The 18,122-nt window shown below is 41.3% G+C and overlaps 1 protein-coding gene across 1 annotated transcript in view; it reads right to left on the minus strand.

Moving 5' to 3' along the window:
* The window catches only part of LOC105031629 (transient receptor potential cation channel subfamily M member 4), a 59,070-nt gene that overhangs the window by 21,264 nt on the left and 19,684 nt on the right, over nucleotides 1-18,122 (minus strand). Inside the window, exons 5-11 of the mRNA XM_010906179.5 lie at nucleotides 5,850-6,019; nucleotides 5,242-5,419; nucleotides 4,345-4,409; nucleotides 1,879-2,118; nucleotides 1,281-1,383; nucleotides 1,060-1,178; nucleotides 505-819 (exon numbers count right to left, since the gene is read on the minus strand). Of these exons, the coding sequence (XP_010904481.1) occupies nucleotides 505-819; nucleotides 1,060-1,178; nucleotides 1,281-1,383; nucleotides 1,879-2,118; nucleotides 4,345-4,409; nucleotides 5,242-5,419; nucleotides 5,850-6,019 (1,190 nt within the window). The remainder of the gene's footprint in view (nucleotides 1-504; nucleotides 820-1,059; nucleotides 1,179-1,280; nucleotides 1,384-1,878; nucleotides 2,119-4,344; nucleotides 4,410-5,241; nucleotides 5,420-5,849; nucleotides 6,020-18,122) is intronic.

Here is an 18,122-nt window from a genome sequence, read left to right on the forward strand (position 1 = left end):
GCCGCCTGTATCCGGGATCTTGTCCTTTCGGTCATGACCCAAAGCTCATGACCATAGAAGAGAGTAGGAACGTAGATTGACCGGTAAATCGAGAGCTTCACCTTGCGGCTCAGCTCTTTCTTCACCACGACAGACCGATACATCGACCGCATTACTGCAGAAGCGGCACCGATCCGTCTGTCAATCTCCTGTTCCTTCCCTCACTTGTGAACAAGACCCCTAGATACAGTTGAAGCAGATTATAAAAATAAAAACACAAAATGTGCCTCAACTTCACACACACTGAAAGACCCCAAATATCTCTTTTGGCTCCTCCTTTTGACCAATTCACCAATACAGCAAGGTAACATTCACGTGGAATTTCTGGGAATGCGAACAAAACTAAATCAATAAGACTTCCAATTTTCTAAAAACCTAGACCCCATAATATTCACCTCTCCTATTTAACCAATCTACATCATGTCTAGTAATTTCTGTCAAATAAGTAGTACAACCCGTTTTCACCTCATACAAACAGAGCTCTTTGGCAAAGGAATTTCTTGATATGGGACTCTGGGGGCTTTTGAGGGTTGTTTCCTGGTCTGGAGAGGAATGGGGTCCTGCTTCCTTATGAGGTGTTGCTAGCTTTTGCCTCTCTAAGAGGCTGCCCTGGAGCAACTTGTAAGCCACAATGCTGTCAGACAGCGAGCGGTACAGTTCCTCCAGGCGCTGGTAGGTCAGGAAGTCCAAGATGTTGAGGCCGTTCTCGTTGAAGAGACGTACAAACTGGGGTTTGTCATTGATCAGTGCATCCATCATGGAGTCTTCCAAGTCCTCGTACTGCAGAGGGATGGGATGGTGTATTATAGTAAAAATAATAATAATGGAAATAATGAAAATGCCATTCAAAACAAATTCAGAATCAAATAAATTAAGATTACAAAAAAAATCTCCATTAACATATCCAACCCTCGCCTGTCTATTCATCAACAACTCTATTATTTCCCACTAATAAAAATTACTACAATAAAATGACAATACCCAGCAGCTGTAAAAGAAACTAAAAGAGAAGCATCTCACCTTCCATTGGATGTCGCCATTGAAGAGTTCACTTTTTGCGATGTCCACCCGGTTCCAGGTCACTGCTAGCTTCAGCTCATCTGTATATTCACTGGCTTCGCTGGACACACGTTTACTGGCTGACAGCAAATGAATAAGGGGTTTGACCATGATCATACTCAACATAATTGGCAAAACGATGATAATGGAAATACACAAACACACCATACACACACACATACCTCTGACCAGAGCCTTCAGTAGAACTGTGTCAAAATCCTCTGGACTCTCCTGTTCCGAGTTGAACACTGTTATCAGATCTTTGTTCTGATAGATACTCAGAGCCTGGAGAGAGAGGGAGAAAGAGATGATGGGGAAAGAGAAGAGCAAAAAAAGAGAAAGGAGAGAGATGCGGGACAGAGGGGAGAGAAGGGAAGAAACAAAAAAAAGAGGGGAGAAAGGAAGAGGAGGGGAATGGGGCCGATCAGGTCTCACACAGAAAGAGATTATATCCCTTAGATCCCTCAAACTCAACTCTGGGGCTCGAAGCTAGTTCCAGTCCTTTATTTCATTGTATCCCTCTAATAAAGGACTTATTTAGACCTGGCACACCAGGTGAGTGCAATTAATGAGGTAGAACAGAAAACCATCAGGCTCCGGACCTCGTAGGGAAAGAGTTGAGTACCACTGCTGATCACACAGACCCACAAATGTTAAAACGTGCAATGACAGTAGCAAGACTTGTGACCTGATGCCATAAGGAAAAGCCAACCAGAGGAGCACAAGTATTTTTGCCATTTTTATCACTTGAATAAGTCAGGTTTTTAAATTCTAGCTCACACTGTTTACAAGCTTCTCCAGCTCTGCCTTGGCAGGGAAGTATCTCTTGACCCTCTCCCGGACCCTGTCGTGGAGCTCCGTGCAGGGGGTCTGGTTCCCCTTATCCTCAGGTGAGGTAGAGGTGGGGCTCTGACATACTGGTGACAAGGCATCAAGCAGTTCACAGATGAGATCTGCTGCTGGACCTGAGCCATTCAACACCAGCCAGGGGATACCTTTTTTTAGAGAAAGATCCATCCGCTGGAGGAGAGAGGGAGAGAGAGAACCAGAAAAGTAAGAAATAAAGAAAATGCATTTTAAGGAAAACGTAAGACCTTCTGATCAGTGCGGTGAAGCATGGAGGATCACTGTGGCTAGGTTCAAGTCCCGAAAGGCGAGGCCTCAGAGCTGATATTTAAGACCTTGCCATTGTTTTTCAAAGGCAATATTGAATTTCGTATTCAGGTAGCACATGCATGAAGGTGCGTCCCTATAGTGTGTCACACTGAAAGAGATCATGTGTGTTCTCGTTATCGACAGGCATTAATTGAAATGAGAATCTGTCCACACACGTTTCACAAAGCTGGACCTAGAATTGTGAAAACCTGTCACATCACTAAAATGGACAGCAACTATTGACTAGACTGACACCTTAGATAAGCTAATGTATCAAATGTTTTTCATGACAAAAAAACGACATTTTGTAAATAGCTTAAACATTAAATGAGCTGCTGTGATTGCTGAGATTTAGTGCATGTAGACTCAGTATATTTTAAATGCAAAATCACACTTCTGTTACATAGTTTGCTACCTCAAGTGATTAGTTCATTCTCAGTCTTATTACCCACTAAACATTGCAAACACATTATGACCATCTGCCTAACATTGCGTAGATTCCCCTTTTGCTGCCAAAACAGCCCTGACCCGTCAAGGCATGGACTCCACTAGACCACTGAATGTGTGCTGTGATATCTTGCACCAAGACGTTAGCAACCGATCCTTTAAGTCCTGTAAATTGCGAGGTGGGGCCTCCATGGATCGGACCTGTTTGTCCAGCATCTCCCACAGATGCTAGATTGAGTTGAGATCTGGTGAATTTGGAGGCCAAGTCAACACCTTGAACTCGTTCCTCAAACCATTCCTGAACCATTTTTGCTTTGTGGCAGGGCGCATTATCCTGCTGAAAGAGGCCAATGCCATCAGGGAATACTGTTGCCATGAAACGGTGCACATGGTCTGCAACAATGCTCAGGTAGGTGGTACGTGTCAAAGTAACATCCACGTATTGTAAAAGAAAACTTGATTCATCAGACCAGGCCACTTTCTTCCATTGCTCCGTGGTCCAGCTCACGTGCCCATTGTAGGCACTTTCGGCAGTGGACAGGGGTCAGCATGAGCTGGTCTGAAGCTACGCGGCCCCATACACAACAAACTGTTCTGACACCTTTCTATCAGAACCAGCATTAACTTTTTCAGTAATTTGAGCTACAGTAGCTCGTCTGTTGGGTCGGACCAGACAGGCCAGTCTCCGCTCCCCACGGGTATCAATGAGCCTCTTGCCGGTTCACCGCTTTTCCTTCCTTGGACCACTTTTAATAGGGAACACCCCAGATGGGACGCAGTTTTGGAGATGCTCTGACCCAGTCGTCTAGCCATCTCAATTTGGCCGTTGTCAAAGTCGCTCAGATCCTTACTCTTGCCAATTTTTCCTGCTTCTAACACTTTGAGGAGAGAATGTTCACTTGCTGCCTAATATATCCCACCCACTGACAGTTACCATGATAAGATTATCCGTGTTATTCACTTTACCTGTCAGTGGTCATACTGTTATGGCTGATCGGTGTACATCATATGCTTATTCATGAGCTAATTCCTGAGGTTATTCACCCAACCTTCTGCAGAAATTTCAAATGAGCCAGCTACAACTGCCAGATTATGTGTCAACTTTTGTAGGCTGCACTTAACCCTAAACACGCAAATATGGAAAATGCTGCTATAACATACAGTTTGCGTAGCATTGTTAAGATCAAACGCTTTACAGTGTTTGAGTAAGAGGTGCGGGCTGGCAATTGAAATGTAGCTCACTTCTCTAGCTTTCATACTTCACCCAGTGGCTAGCTCCCTTTTCACATCCTCGTACCATGTTCCAATGAATAAAAATGATCAATGACCACAAAATACCTGAGTCTTCTGATCCAAAGGGTCCGTGTTTACTTGGATTCTTAATTACAACACTGTTTGAGATTGTTGTGAGGAGTTTTCTCAAGACGTTTTAATGTGAATTCCCAGATATTTACGGTTTTAGAAGAGTAACAAGACTTTGTGAAGGGTCAAATAATGAGGGATTATAATTGTATTAGTAGTAGCAATAACAATAATGTAGAAGTGTGCACAAACAGTGTGATTTGGGGACTGCCGTGACAGTGCAGTATCTGTAATCCCCCCGATTAAATAAAGGTTAGATAAAATACAATAAAAATGTCTTACCTTTAGCATATTCGCTTCCCCTGAGATGAGCATACAGAGCACAGGGATTTCTATACTGCCACTACCTGAAGAAAATGTCAGAATGTGGAGCATAGGATACATTTATAGTCATGAATCATTGATAAGATGTAATTGAAAATGTCTATCAAATGAATTTGAATGTTTCACCCATTTTCTACTCATAAGAATATATACTTACTTTTCCAGAGTAAGTTAAACTAATTTACTTGTTGCGCCATAAAACAGGTCAGTCACTGACTATTTACCAATTTTCTGATGCTCTTCTAGACAATAGCATACCCTTTTGTTGCAACACTTGCAATGTTTACTTTCAATTACTGCAGTAGGCCAGTTTTCTCATTTTCAGAATAGACTTATGGCAACACCATATCTAATGGAGAGCTCTACTTAAGCTAAACAAGTATTTCAATAAGAAATAACTACTTTGATGACTTTTTTATGGTATTCCAGGCCAGATGTTTAGAATCACATTTTAAAATAAACGTTTAATTGTAATGTTACTGCTAGTGGACCGCTTGGGCCGTTGTTGTAAATAGAAATCCTAGCCAGGCTGTGGATGTAAATAAGAATTTGTTCTTAACTGATTTGTCTGGTTCAATACAGGTTAAATAAAAATAAATAAAACCTTCAGGCAATAATCAAACCCCTATCTGAGCTCAAACCCCATTCTGCCACCTCTGGTCTCTTGGCAGTCCTATCCACAAAACCATGTAACTGTCCACTGTAACACTCATTATGGCCACAAGATGGCAGCAAATGGCCCCTATAAGACAGTATAATGTTTGCTTAACATGTTTGCAAGCATTTGCTTAACAGCATAATGCTTGCATTTGTAAAATTGGAAAATTATGTGAGTGCGTGTGTACTATGTCCTACCATGGATGCCGGTGCGCTGGTCGGAGATGTATTTCTCCAAATCAACCCGGAAGTCCATTTCCCCTCCTCGTCGGCCTACACTCCCATCATCCACCAGCAGGAAGGCTTGGTAGTTACTATCCAGACAGCAAGCATCCCGGGAAGTGTTCTGGACATGATACCGTGCTGGGAAGCTACCCTGATAGAGGATGATGGACAGTTATGAACAGAGGGATAAGGGGGAGAGAGCAAGGTCAGAGTAGGAGAGAGTAGGGGAGAAGAGAGAGAGGGCATTGTTATTACCTATCTTTCACAATTTTCTTGTTATTTTTCATTTGATTTCCTTTGGTTCTGCTTTGCAGATTTAAGGAAAACAAGGAAAGAGTAAACACATTGACCCTCACGAACGATGCACTACCCCTGAGCCAATCAGTGTAATTTTGTAAATGCTAGATCTTATGATAAGCTGCATCATTCTCCCAAGTCTAGTCAAAAAACTGAGAGATATCACATGGTCCACTGAGACTTATCCTTGAGTATCTGTGCCAAGTTATACCACTAAGTCAAACAGGTCAATAGATGTAAATGAGCCTGTGATAGCGTGCAAGGGTGTATATTTATTTGTGTACCTGTGGGTTGATAAGCTTCTGTCTTTCAGCCACCAGCCCCCAGGGAGCCACGCCCACAGCAATAACTTTCTTCAGGGACAGGGAGGAGGCCGCTGCAGAATGATCCCTCACAGCCTCGCCCACACACCGACCAATCCCCTCTCTCAGCCCCCCCGTCAGGATCCAAGCCCCTGGGAGAGAGAAGGAGAGGGAGAATGGAGAGGGAATTGAGGGAGAGAATTTTTTTTATTTGACACAATAATAATACGCCATTTACAGTGGATATCAAAAGTAAAGTCGAGACTTATTACTATATAACAGCTATGCAAAAGCATATTAACAACTGTATTAACAACAATGAAATACCACAGGTATTACATTGTAATTACAATAATGATTTATAGGTATAGGTTATTAATATAGTGGAAAAACAAGAAGTATTTACATGATCATACATGATTTGTGTTTTTGTATTTACTGTACACAATGTCTCGTTGCAAGTGAATAAAACACTTTGGAATTACACTTTTGCAGTTGGCTCTGTTGCACCACATGAAAAACTAGACCAAATATATTTAAAAAATAGTTTGGTAAATGTGATGCAGAATGCATCTTTAACTAACACCCACTACAGCCAAATTTCCCAGCTTATTGCCTGGCTACAATGTTTTCTTATGTGAAATGTTACCTACATAGGAATAGGCAACTGATGAGGAAGTGAAACTAAATGCTAAAACATTTGAAATATCATGTAGTGACTTTCATAATAAAAATTCTACCTAGAAAAAAGCTACTTGTACCAAAATTTGACAACCCCTAATTTTTACATTTACATACACAATAAGGCCAAAAGTATGTGGAGACCCTTACTAATTATTAATTTCCAGTGATTCAGCCACATCCATTGCTCTCAGGTGCATAAAATCCAGCACGTAGCCTTGAATTGTCCATAGACAAACACTAGCAGTACAATGGTTCGTACTGAAGAGCTCAGTGACTTTAAACATGGCACAGGATGCCACCTTTGCCAAGTCAGTTTGTGAAATTTTGGCCCTACTAGATCTGCCCAGGTCAACTATAAGTGCTATAATTGTGAAGTAGAAGCATCTAGAAGCAACAACCACGAATTGGAAGACCACGCAAACTCACAGAGTGGGGCAGCCGAGTGCTGAAGCGCGTAAAAAACACCTATCATCGGCTGCTTCATTTATCACAGAGTTCCAAATTGCTTCCAGAAGCAACATCATTACAATAATTGTTGTTGAGAGCTTCACAAATTGGGTTTCCATGACCAAGCAGCTGTACGTATGCAAGCCTCACATCAACATGTGCAATGCCAAGTGTCAGCTGGAGTGGTGTAAAACACACCTCCACTGGTCTCTGCAGCTGTGGAAATGTGTTCTCTGAAGTGATGAATCCCACTTCACTATCTGGCAGTCTGATGGACGAATCTGGGTGTGGCGGATTCCAGGAGAACGCTACCAACCGGAATGTGCCTACTCTAAAAGTTTGTGCAGGAGGGTTAATGGTCTGGGGCTGTGTTTTAGGTTTTGAGATAAGCCCCTTAGTTCCAGTGAAGGGTCATTTTAATGCTACAGGATACAATAACATTTTAGACAATTGGTTGCTTCCATCTTTGTGGCAACAGTTTCAGGAAGGCCATTTCCTGTTCCAGCATGACTGTGTCCCTACGCACAAGTGGCTTGCACAGAGACCTGACCTCAACCTCATTGAACACCTTTGGGATGATTTGAAACGGTGATTGCGAGCCAGGCCTTCTTATCCAACATGAGTCCCTGCAGGATTTATTGTCAGGAACTGGGCACTCCCTTGATATTACCATTGTGCATATTTCCCACAAGTCTGAGCTGTGGGTTAGTTCAACAAGACGAAAGCCATTTCTTATCTCCAAAAACCATGTGGGAAAATCTGTTATGGTCTTAAGAGGCTAAGTGCTTGTTTACATTAGTTCCATTTTCCAAGACATATCGAAGAAGATTCGAGACGCTGGATTATTTTGTTGTGTAAACTTGACGGTATCGATAGTTTGAGATAGCTACCTTCTGAGGTGCGCCACATTTTCAATAAAACTCAAGCAAGTTTCTGTGCAGGGTCCAGGGATATTGCTTGATTTTCCCATGATTGATGGCCACAATGCTGCGTGGTACGTCATAAACATGCCATTGTAAATTAAAATGCTATGAAAATGATTATGCAAACCAGATAGGTCTATCTAGTGTTTTTATTCTCTCTTATATTTTAAACAATTCCTAAGACAGAACTTTTTGGTCCAAAACATATTTCTGGGGCAATGATATCACATCTTATCAACCAAAGTACACAGTAACTACTGTCAAGCATGGTGGGGGCGGCATCAGGCTATTGGGCTGCTATTCTTCAGCGGAAAATGTACTCTGGTCACCATAGAGGGCACAATTAATATTTTCATATATCAAGATGTTTTTGCCATGAACCCTGCTGACCATTGCCAGAATACTGATGTTATAGAAGGATTTCACCATAACAGCAATCTGAGCACACAGCCAAATCAACCAAAATGGCTTGCAGAAAGTAAGATCAATGGAATGACACCATCAGGGCCGGACCTAAAACCTCAAGAAAATATGCGGACCAACCTATACTCGGACTATCCCATGCTGCAATACAAGCTGAATATTATTCCATAAAACATTAGTTTATGTTTTTAGACACCAAGGCATGTTTTAAACTTCTGTTTATCTCTTAGATTTTGTCTTTTTAACTGTAGAAAAAGGAACAGGGTTTGTCTAGATTTCAGTATTACATAAACAAATCTGTTTATGTAACTTTTAATAAAGGCGTGCAATAGCACCATTTTCAATAAGGGTGTGTAGACATTTAATTTCCGCAGTTGCAGACACCTTCATTCTGAAGGACTGCATATGCATCCTACCCCTGGAGGAAATTAACCCAGAACCTTTGACTAGAAGCACATTGTTATCAGCTGAGAAACACAACATTATAAACAATCGACAATAGACAGATAAGCAGCATAAACCTCTTTGTTATTATTATTCACAGACAACAGGGAACAGGATTTCATGTGTGTGTGTGTGTGTGTGCTGAGTGTGTGTGTGAATGGGGTTTGGTTTCTGGTGAAAGTGAGTGTGTGTGTGTGTGAATGGGGTTTGTTTTCTTGTGAAAAAATTAACCCTAGTTGCCTCTTAACATTTCCCCCAGGTATTGCCTGTAAATCAGAATGGGTTCTTAATCAACTTGCCGGGTTAAATATTTTTAGAACCAGTTCAGTCTTCAAATTAATAAATTTAAGTTATCAAATAATTTTAATCCTGAAACAAAATACAACTAAATGTTATTGGACCTAGTGTTATATCTTGAGGAAATCACATGGAGATAAAGTTGTAACTTTAGTTAACTCTTCTTCCTCCATTAGTACACTCCACGTAACCCATACATGACACCTAGCATCGAACCGTGTGTCAAACCAGGATGTCCCCAAGCTGACAAATGGTGAACATCAGTGGGCGTAACTTAATGTTAAGGAACCCCCATTTAAACTGACCAATGGCGAACATCAGTGGCCGTAACTTAATATTCAGGAACCCCCATTTAAATTGACCAATGGCGAACATCTGTGGGCGTAACTTAATATTCAGTGGGTGTAACTTAATATTTAGGAACCCCCATATTAAGTAACGCCCCAGACTTGCGGTCTGCAGATATACGTTGTTGATAAAAATTGCTGCTATTTTACACTTTATATTATTTATATTATTGCTATATTTGTAATCTTCTAAAATCTCTTCTTGGTTTTTCCATGGCTTATTCATGGCCAAACGATGCATTTGCTTAAACTACGAGTGTGTACCTATACACTAGATTAAGGATTAAGGCCTTTTCGTAGCCTATTCACTGGGTGAAAATGTTTTGTACTTTTCCAAAAACTCCTCTGGGTGTTAGGCCTTGTGGATCTTTTGTTTATCAGTGGCATTTTCACTATCCATTAAGTGTAATTGTTCCTTTTGTATGCTTTTTTTTTTTTGTACAGTTACGGTTACAGACTCTCCACCACCATACATTCTTATTTTGAGTGTAATTAATTTGCCAAAAAAGAGAAAAAAGCACATCAAACAAAGTTGAAGATTATTTTGACTGACAGCATTTTTTTCGTTACCGTGAATTATTTTTGCCACAATAACCGTGTCGTGAAAATCTGAAATTGCCCTATTTGTGAGTATTGAAGACGACTTATGTAACGGTGGGGTGATGGAAGGGTCCACCATCTCCCGTTTTTCCCGGTTTCCACTTCTTCACAAACATATCCCGGACTGGTTAATTGTCACGTCTTCAATCACGCACAGGTCCTAATCATTCCATCAGTATTTGTTTAAATGTTTCTCCCCTACTCCCCTCATTTGTCGGTTATTGTTGCTTGTCTGTATACGTGTTGGTAAGTGTTTGTTTTCGTTTTCATGTGTGCCGTTCGTTTGTTTGTTTTTTGCTTTAATAAATGCACATTCGAACGTGCTCTGCCTGCGCCTGGTTCCCTCCACTCCCTCCACTGTATAACGGGACAGAACCGAGGTCTCCTCATCTTACTGAATCCCAGAGGCCTCCCCAGAACATGTTTAGGGGGGAGGGCTAAGGGGGTACCCAAGGGGAGCCTTGACAGAGCCCCGAAGGGGAGTCCCTACTGGCTGAGCCCATCCCTCAGATGGTAGAGCTCTCAGAGCCTTTCCCGGACATTGGAAAGAGCTGCTTTTACGGCCCACCGTACCAGTTCCCACCGGGGACTTGGGGAAGACCATTTACCCAGGTTCCCGAGGCACCAGTGGTGATTAACCCAGAGGCTCTGCTTGGGCCCGCCGCTCCCTCTCCTGCCCAGGAGCCACCGCTTGGGCCCGCAGCGCCCTCTCCTGCCCAGGAGCCCAGGAGCCACCATCTCTCCTGCCTCAACCACCGTATAACGTGACAACTAATGCCTGCTCGTGGATCTTGACTTAATTAAATTCTCTGTCCAATTGGGACAATACCTCTGTTTCTCCCGAGACCAGCGTGAAGTTGGAAATTTTAGTTTGTGCACGAACAAAGCACGAACAAAGGACACTATTCTGGTTGAATTTGGAGCATTGTGGGGCTGAGTGACATCATCAACTATAGCAAGCAAGCAAGTTAATTTATATAGCACAATTCACAGTAATCAACCCTACTAGAGATAAAAGCATGGATGCGCTTCTATTGGTCTTTTTGGGACACCAAGCCTTTGATTCTGGCTATATGTTTAAGATGATAGAATGCTGTTTTGGTGACATCTTTGATATGACTGTTAAATGTGAGATCAGAACACCAAGATCACGCACTTGATCCCTGGATTTAAGGGCCCGAGTATCCAGCTCTTTACTAACACTTATTTTATTTTTGTTGCCAAACACAATAATCACTGTTTTATCTTGGTTTAATAGTAGACAGTTTTGTTCAATATAGATGCATCTAGTGTTCTCTTTTTTAATAGTGGCTTAATGGCAGCTGTTTTTAGAGACGTTTAGTATTCCTCCACTTACGTTGAGATTTCCTAAATTCACTTTTCAGGGCGCTTACCATCATGGTGGTTCTCCATGTTTTTTTCTGTTTGCTCATAGTTTTCTTTACCTTTACCGGTGCAACACGATCCATGACATTCAATATTTTAGCAATAAAATTATCCAGGAGTACATCACTCCGCACTTATTGTTGGAGAGATAGCTATGGCTTCCATAAACTGAGCATTGGTACTCTCATTAATGTATCTTTTCTTAACAGAAACAGAGTTTACTGGAACATTCGGGGTGATAAGTGATTCAAAAAAGACAGAGAAATGATCAGACGTGGGCCCAGTCTTTAACAATGACAGAGGAAATATCGAGCCCTTTAGAGATAACCAGATCTAGAATGTGGCCTCGAGTGTGTGAACGCTCATTCAAATGTTGAGTAAGATTAAAGGTGTCAAGAGGGCAAAAAGTTATTTGCCATTATTGTCTGTACTATTATCTATGTGGATTTTAAAATCCCCTGTAATAATAAACAAGAGTAGTTCACAAAATCATATCGTGGAGGTCTGTAAATCGTTAAAAACAAGATTTTGGTACCCTTCAATGTAAAACAGAGGTATTCAAAAGAAATAAAACTACCACGTGTATTTTCTTTGCACTGGAATGTATCTTTGCATAGGAAAGCCACTCCTCCTCCTTTCCTACCATTTTCCTACTATAATTATATTTCTAATATTACAAACACAGATGAAGCACAAACTAAAATGTTAACTGCACAAACCAGTACAAACGAAGCACTAATGAATGAGTATATTTTGACTAAATTTTGAGCATGTTGAGGGGCTGAGTGATGTCATCTCCAATAAAAAAAATTCTAATATATAAAATATCAAAGCAACACAAACGAAAATGTTAACGGCACAAACCGGCACAAATGAAGCACAAACAAATTAGACTATTTTGATTGATTTTGGAGGATGTTGGGGGGCTGAGTGACCTCCGAATGACCTACACTATTATATTTAATATCTAAAAAATGACAGCAGCACAAACGAAAATTTTAACGGCACAAACAGAGCACAAACGATTGAGCCTATTTTGGACAGGTTTTGCGTTGGGTGGGGGGCCAACATCACGCAGGTTCTCCAGAGTCATATTGTGGGGGAATCAATGGAGCAACTTACAGTTTTTGTGAGAAATATTTTAATACAAAGGATCGTGACCCATGTTCACTTAGAAGAGGACTAAAGGCAAATGCAAGTTACCCAGTTCAACCCATGGAGACAAGACAGATTGTAAGTAATACTTCTGATTGCTATGTTATAATACAAAGTACACATTGCCTCCGGATATTCTGGGCAAGGGTTGGGGATTAACGTGTCCACCATCGACATCCTTTAGCTGCTGTCCAAGCTTCTATTTGGTCAGTTCATCATCTGTGTCTTATGGTTAGAACAAGGCTCTATTCTATTTGCTCATATTCAGAGTCAGACATAATAAATATGTATTTTCCTTTCTCTCTCAAGCAAATAAAGTTTTTGACTGACCACGGTGAATATCAAAGTCGAAATAGGTAACTTGCTTTCTAGCTAGCGAATACTAACTTTTGTTTACTGTGATGTATACCCTTACTCTTCCCGAATGAACACATGGATTGATACAATTGTGAACAAATCTGACCGGTACACACAGGATGTATATACTTAAGCCACTGTATGGTTTCCATGGCAGTGTGTATTGAGTCACTGTTCTGTTGAAATGTGAACCATCATCCCATTTTTTACTTCCTGGCAGAGGGCTGTGGATTATCCTTAATCAGACAATCTGTTGGTATATTTTACTTTAAATTTTCCCTTCTATTCTGACAAGAGCTCCAGTCCTTGCTGAAGAAAAACACCCCCGCGACAGGATGCTCCATGCTTGACTGCAGGCATAGTGATCTTTTGGTGGAAAGATGTATTGGGTTTTTGCCAGACATCTGATGTGACACTAGCAGTGACGCCACACAGGCCACTGTCAATTGGAAAATTACATTTACGATTTAGTTACTTCAATTGCAGTATAACCTATGAATGTATGTTAGAGATTTAACAAATGTTTGTGAGTTGGTGAAAAAGGTAAAGATTAAAATGTGTTTCCATTATAGAAACAAATTATGTCTGTCACATCAGCATAGAAAAGATACTGTGGAAGCAACATTTGTCATTGCTACGTTATGGAAATATACTATATATGCAAGCATCTGTACTCAAATCTCTGGATGCAATCAACCATTCGGTTGTGAGTTTTATCTCTGGTACAAACTTGCACATTCTACTGTCTATTATATTCTTCAGTTGGCTGGGAGACACTGACATCGAAAAGGACAGGAAGAACAGCAATTACTTAACATGCTGTCAAGACAGGATAGTGCTCGAGAAAACGCCGACCTATTCAGAAATGGAAAAAACTGTTTCTGAATATTTTTGCCTCACACTGGAATGCCATTCAAAGTGGTTTTACGTTAAACCTTTAACATTTCTTATAAATAATATTTTGTCAACTGTAATTGTTTTGCTTAATTAAGGTTTTATTTCCATTTTGTATGTGTTTTCTATTTTATAATACAGGGATCAGCTGTTAAAGACATCATGGTCTCAGTTGACTCTGTATTAATAAAAAATTAATTAAAAAAATCCAGAGCTGTATATATATGTATTAAGAGCCCACTCCTAATCTCTACATATATGGCAGCCATTCCATTCAAGTGTCTGGTAAATTCCAACACAGGCACTCCTCTTTTTACTTAATTAGGTACTGATTAGGTGATTACCTGAACCGAATCTAATGGAACAAGGAAAAGTATAAAAACCACTGCTGTGGTGATCACTATCCTCTTGCAATAGGACCAGCTGGATGGCAAAAACAGTGCAATTGTAGTACCTTAAAGTTAATTTGAATAAACAATAACTATTCAGGAAGACAAAAAAGTAAAAAAGAGAAGCTTTGAGTGAGGAAAAGAAGGGTTTAATTCTGGCTTTACTGGCAGAGGGATACAGTGAGCGTCAGGTTGCTTCCATCCTGAAAATGTCAAAGATGGCGGTTGGGGACACTCTGACCTGTGTTGTGGAAATTTCTTTATACAATGTATTCTCACTGAGTAAAGGACTGAGTCCCACTGTTAAGATAGGTAGAGGAATGTGGGGGATCTGGTATTTGCATAGGGGGCATCTATTGTCTGTCCAGATGCAGATCAATGGGTTTTAGGACAAGATAGGAGAAGATACAACAGGGGGCAGTAAGGTCAGTTGGCCCTTTGGGTAAACACTACAGTAAACATTATGGCAGGAAGGATAAGGTGGGGGAAGATAGCATTTGACTTGTGTGATGGAACAAAGGGAAAGGTGTTTGATTGACATGAGAAAGATGGCAGGATCTTACCACACCCCTTTTCCTATGTAATAAATACTGTCGAAATGATGTTTTTATTTAGAGACTATCCACTGTTACCTTGTAACCTGTATACTTTCTACTTGCAAGTTTTATTAAAACCGTTTATTGTGCAATACATTTTTCCTGTCTTACCTACCATTTTCATAGAACTATTTGGATTTTAGAAATTGCATTTTATTGCATTACATAAGTATTTGATACATCAGAAAAGCAGAACTTAATATTTGGTACAGAAACCTTTGTTTGCAATTACAGAGATCATACGTTTCCTGTAGTTCTTGACCAGGTTGGCACACACTGCAGCAGGGATTTTGGGCCACTCCTCCATACAGACGTTCTCCAGATCCTTCAGGTTTCAGGGCTGTCGCTGGGCAATACGGACTTTCAGATCCCTCCAAAGATTTTCTATTGGGTTCAGGTCTGTAGACTGGCTAGGCCACTCCAGGACCTTGAGATGCTTCTTACGGAGCCACTCCTTAGTTGCCCTGGCTGTGTGTTTTGGGTCGTTGTCATGCTGGTAGATCCAGCCACGACCCATCTTCAATGCTCTTACTGAGGGAAGGAGGTTGTTGGCCAAGATCTCGCGATACATGGCCCCATCCATCCCCCCCTCAATACGGTGCAGTCGTCCTGTCCCCTTTGCAGAAAAGCATCCCCAAAGAATGATGTTTCCACCTCCATGCTTCACGGTTGGGATGGTGTTCTTGGGGTTGTACTCATCCTTCTTCTTCCTCCAAACACGGCGAGTGGAGTTTAGACCAAAAAGCTCTATGTTGGTCTCATCAGACCACATGACCTTCTCCCATTCCTCTTCTGGTCATTGGCTAACTTCAGACGGGCCTGGACATGCTCAGGCTTGAGTAGGGGGACCTTGCGTGCGCTGCAGGATTTTAATCCATGACGGCGTAGTGTGTTACTAATGGTTTTCTTTGAGAATGTGGTCCCAGCTCTCTTCAGGTCATTGACCAGGTCCTGTCGTGTATTTCTGGGCTGATCCCTCACCTTCCTCATGATCAATGATGCCCCACGAGGTGAGATCTTGCATGGAGCCCTAGACCAAGGGAGATTGACCATCATCTTGAACTTCTTCCATTTTCTAATAATTGCGCCAACAGTGGTTGCCTTCTCACCAAGCTGCTTGCTTATTGTCCTGTAGCCCATCCCAGCCTTTTGCAGGTCTACAATTTTATCCCTGATGTCCTTACACAGCTCTCTGGTCTTGGCCAGTCTGTTTGATTGAGTGTGTGGACAGGTGTCTTTTATACAGGTAACAAGTTCAAACAGGTGCAGTTAATACAGGTAATGAGTGGAGAACAGGAGGGCTTCTTAAAGAAAAACTAACAGGACTGTGAGAGGTGGAATTCTTACTGGTTGGTAGGTGATCAAATACTGCAATAAAATGCAAATTAATTATTTAAAAATCATACAATGTGATTTTCTGGATTTTTTAGATTTCGTCTCTCACAGTTGAAGTGTACCTATGATAAAAATTACAGACCTCTACATGCTTTGTAAGTAGGAAAACCTGAAAAATCGGCAGTGTATAAAATACTTGTTCTACCCACTGTATAAATAATACAGTATAAGGTAAAGTGGCTTAGCAGCAGGATTCATAGTAAACAATAGTAGCAATGTAAATGCAGATAGCAGTCTTACTGTACTGATGCACTGGGTTGTCCACATAACTTTTTTTGTCTACTCATAATAGCTGCTCATATTCACACACACCTGGATGAATGACTGGTCAATCAGGTAGCTAATTACTGAAATAAGCGACTTGCACACTTTTGTGAAGACAATGGAAACATAAAATTAGCTCGGCATAATCACCCCTCCCCTGAAACACACGTAGCATTGATGGTTCAGCTAGAAAGCCAACACACAAGAAATGTTGCTACGCATGAACAAGCTAGACACCAGGAAATGTTAGCTAGCTGGTAAGTTAACATTGTTACCTAGCTAGCTAACGCTCAGGCTTACCCGTATACATGTAGGAATGTTTTGCGACAGACGGAATAATCATCTGATTACATACGAAGACCTTTGTCATTTACGTTTGGTATGTTGCCTTCTATTATCTTTGTCATGGATGCCAATGGATGCCCTTTGTTTGTAAGAGTAATCTGTGTACAGTTGTTTTATACAAAGACTAGCCAGCATTTTCTTTTTGGCCATCTCCCAATTTGCAATAAAATGCTTGTATTTTGTCAATCACTTTCTCAACACTAAATCTCTCGTTCCTCATCATTGTCCGATTCATCTTTCCGAGTCTAAGAGGGTATTGGCATCATTGTCCTCATTGTCCATCATTGTATTCTCTCACAACTTGTTCCCACTCAGATTTGTTAACAAAGGCAGTTAAATTCAGGGAAGTGATTGAGAACTCTAGCAACACGTTTGCACTCCATGTTTGAAATTCCTGGGATTGCAATGATACTGACGAAGTGGCCGCATTGTAAGCCGGTGAGTTGATAGACCAATCAGTCAATCCAAGAAAAGTTGTGTATTTTCCGATTGTTAAACAACGGTTTGAGTTTTACATTTTATTCGTATTTACACTTCGCATATTAGAGAGTTATTAAGTCACATTCAAGTTCATAAATTCAAGAAGGCATTTGTGCCTCAAATCATTCCAGAACCATTTTTGCTTTATGGCAGGGTGCATTATTCTGCTGAAAGAGGCCAATGCCATCAGGGAAAGGGTGCACATTGTCAGCAATAATGCTCAGGTAGGTGGTACGTGTCAAAGTAACATCCACACAAATGGCAGGAACCCTGCAGGTTTCCCTGCAGAACATTGCCCAAGCATCACACTGCTTCCGTTGGCTTGCCTTCTTCTGATGCTTACGTACCCTTTTTGCAGGCACATCAGAACTGGACCACAGAGAAATGGAAATAGGTAGCCTGGTCTGATGAATCAAGTTTCCTTTTACATCACGTGGATGGCCCGGTGCGTGTGCGTCGCTTACTTGGAGAACACATGTCACCAGGATGCACAATGGGAAGAAGGCATGCCGGGGGAGGCAGTGTGATGCTTGGGCAATGTTCTGCTGGGAAACCTTGGTTCCTGCCATTCATGTGGATGTTACTTTGACATGTACAACCTACCTGAGCATTGTTGCAGACATGGTGCACCCTTTCATGGCAACTGTATTCCCTGCTGGCATTGGTCTCTTTCAGCAGGAAAACGTGACCTGCTACAAAACAAAAAACGATCAGGAATGGTTTGAGGAAGACAACAACGAGTTCAAGGTGTTGAGTCCATGCCGCGGCGTGTCAGGGCTGTTTTGGCAGGAAAAGGGAGACCTAAACAATTTTATGCAGGTGGTCATAA

This window comes from Esox lucius, chromosome 11, assembly GCF_011004845.1.
Source record: "Esox lucius isolate fEsoLuc1 chromosome 11, fEsoLuc1.pri, whole genome shotgun sequence".
In the NCBI taxonomy this organism is placed as follows: domain Eukaryota; kingdom Metazoa; phylum Chordata; class Actinopteri; order Esociformes; family Esocidae; genus Esox; species Esox lucius.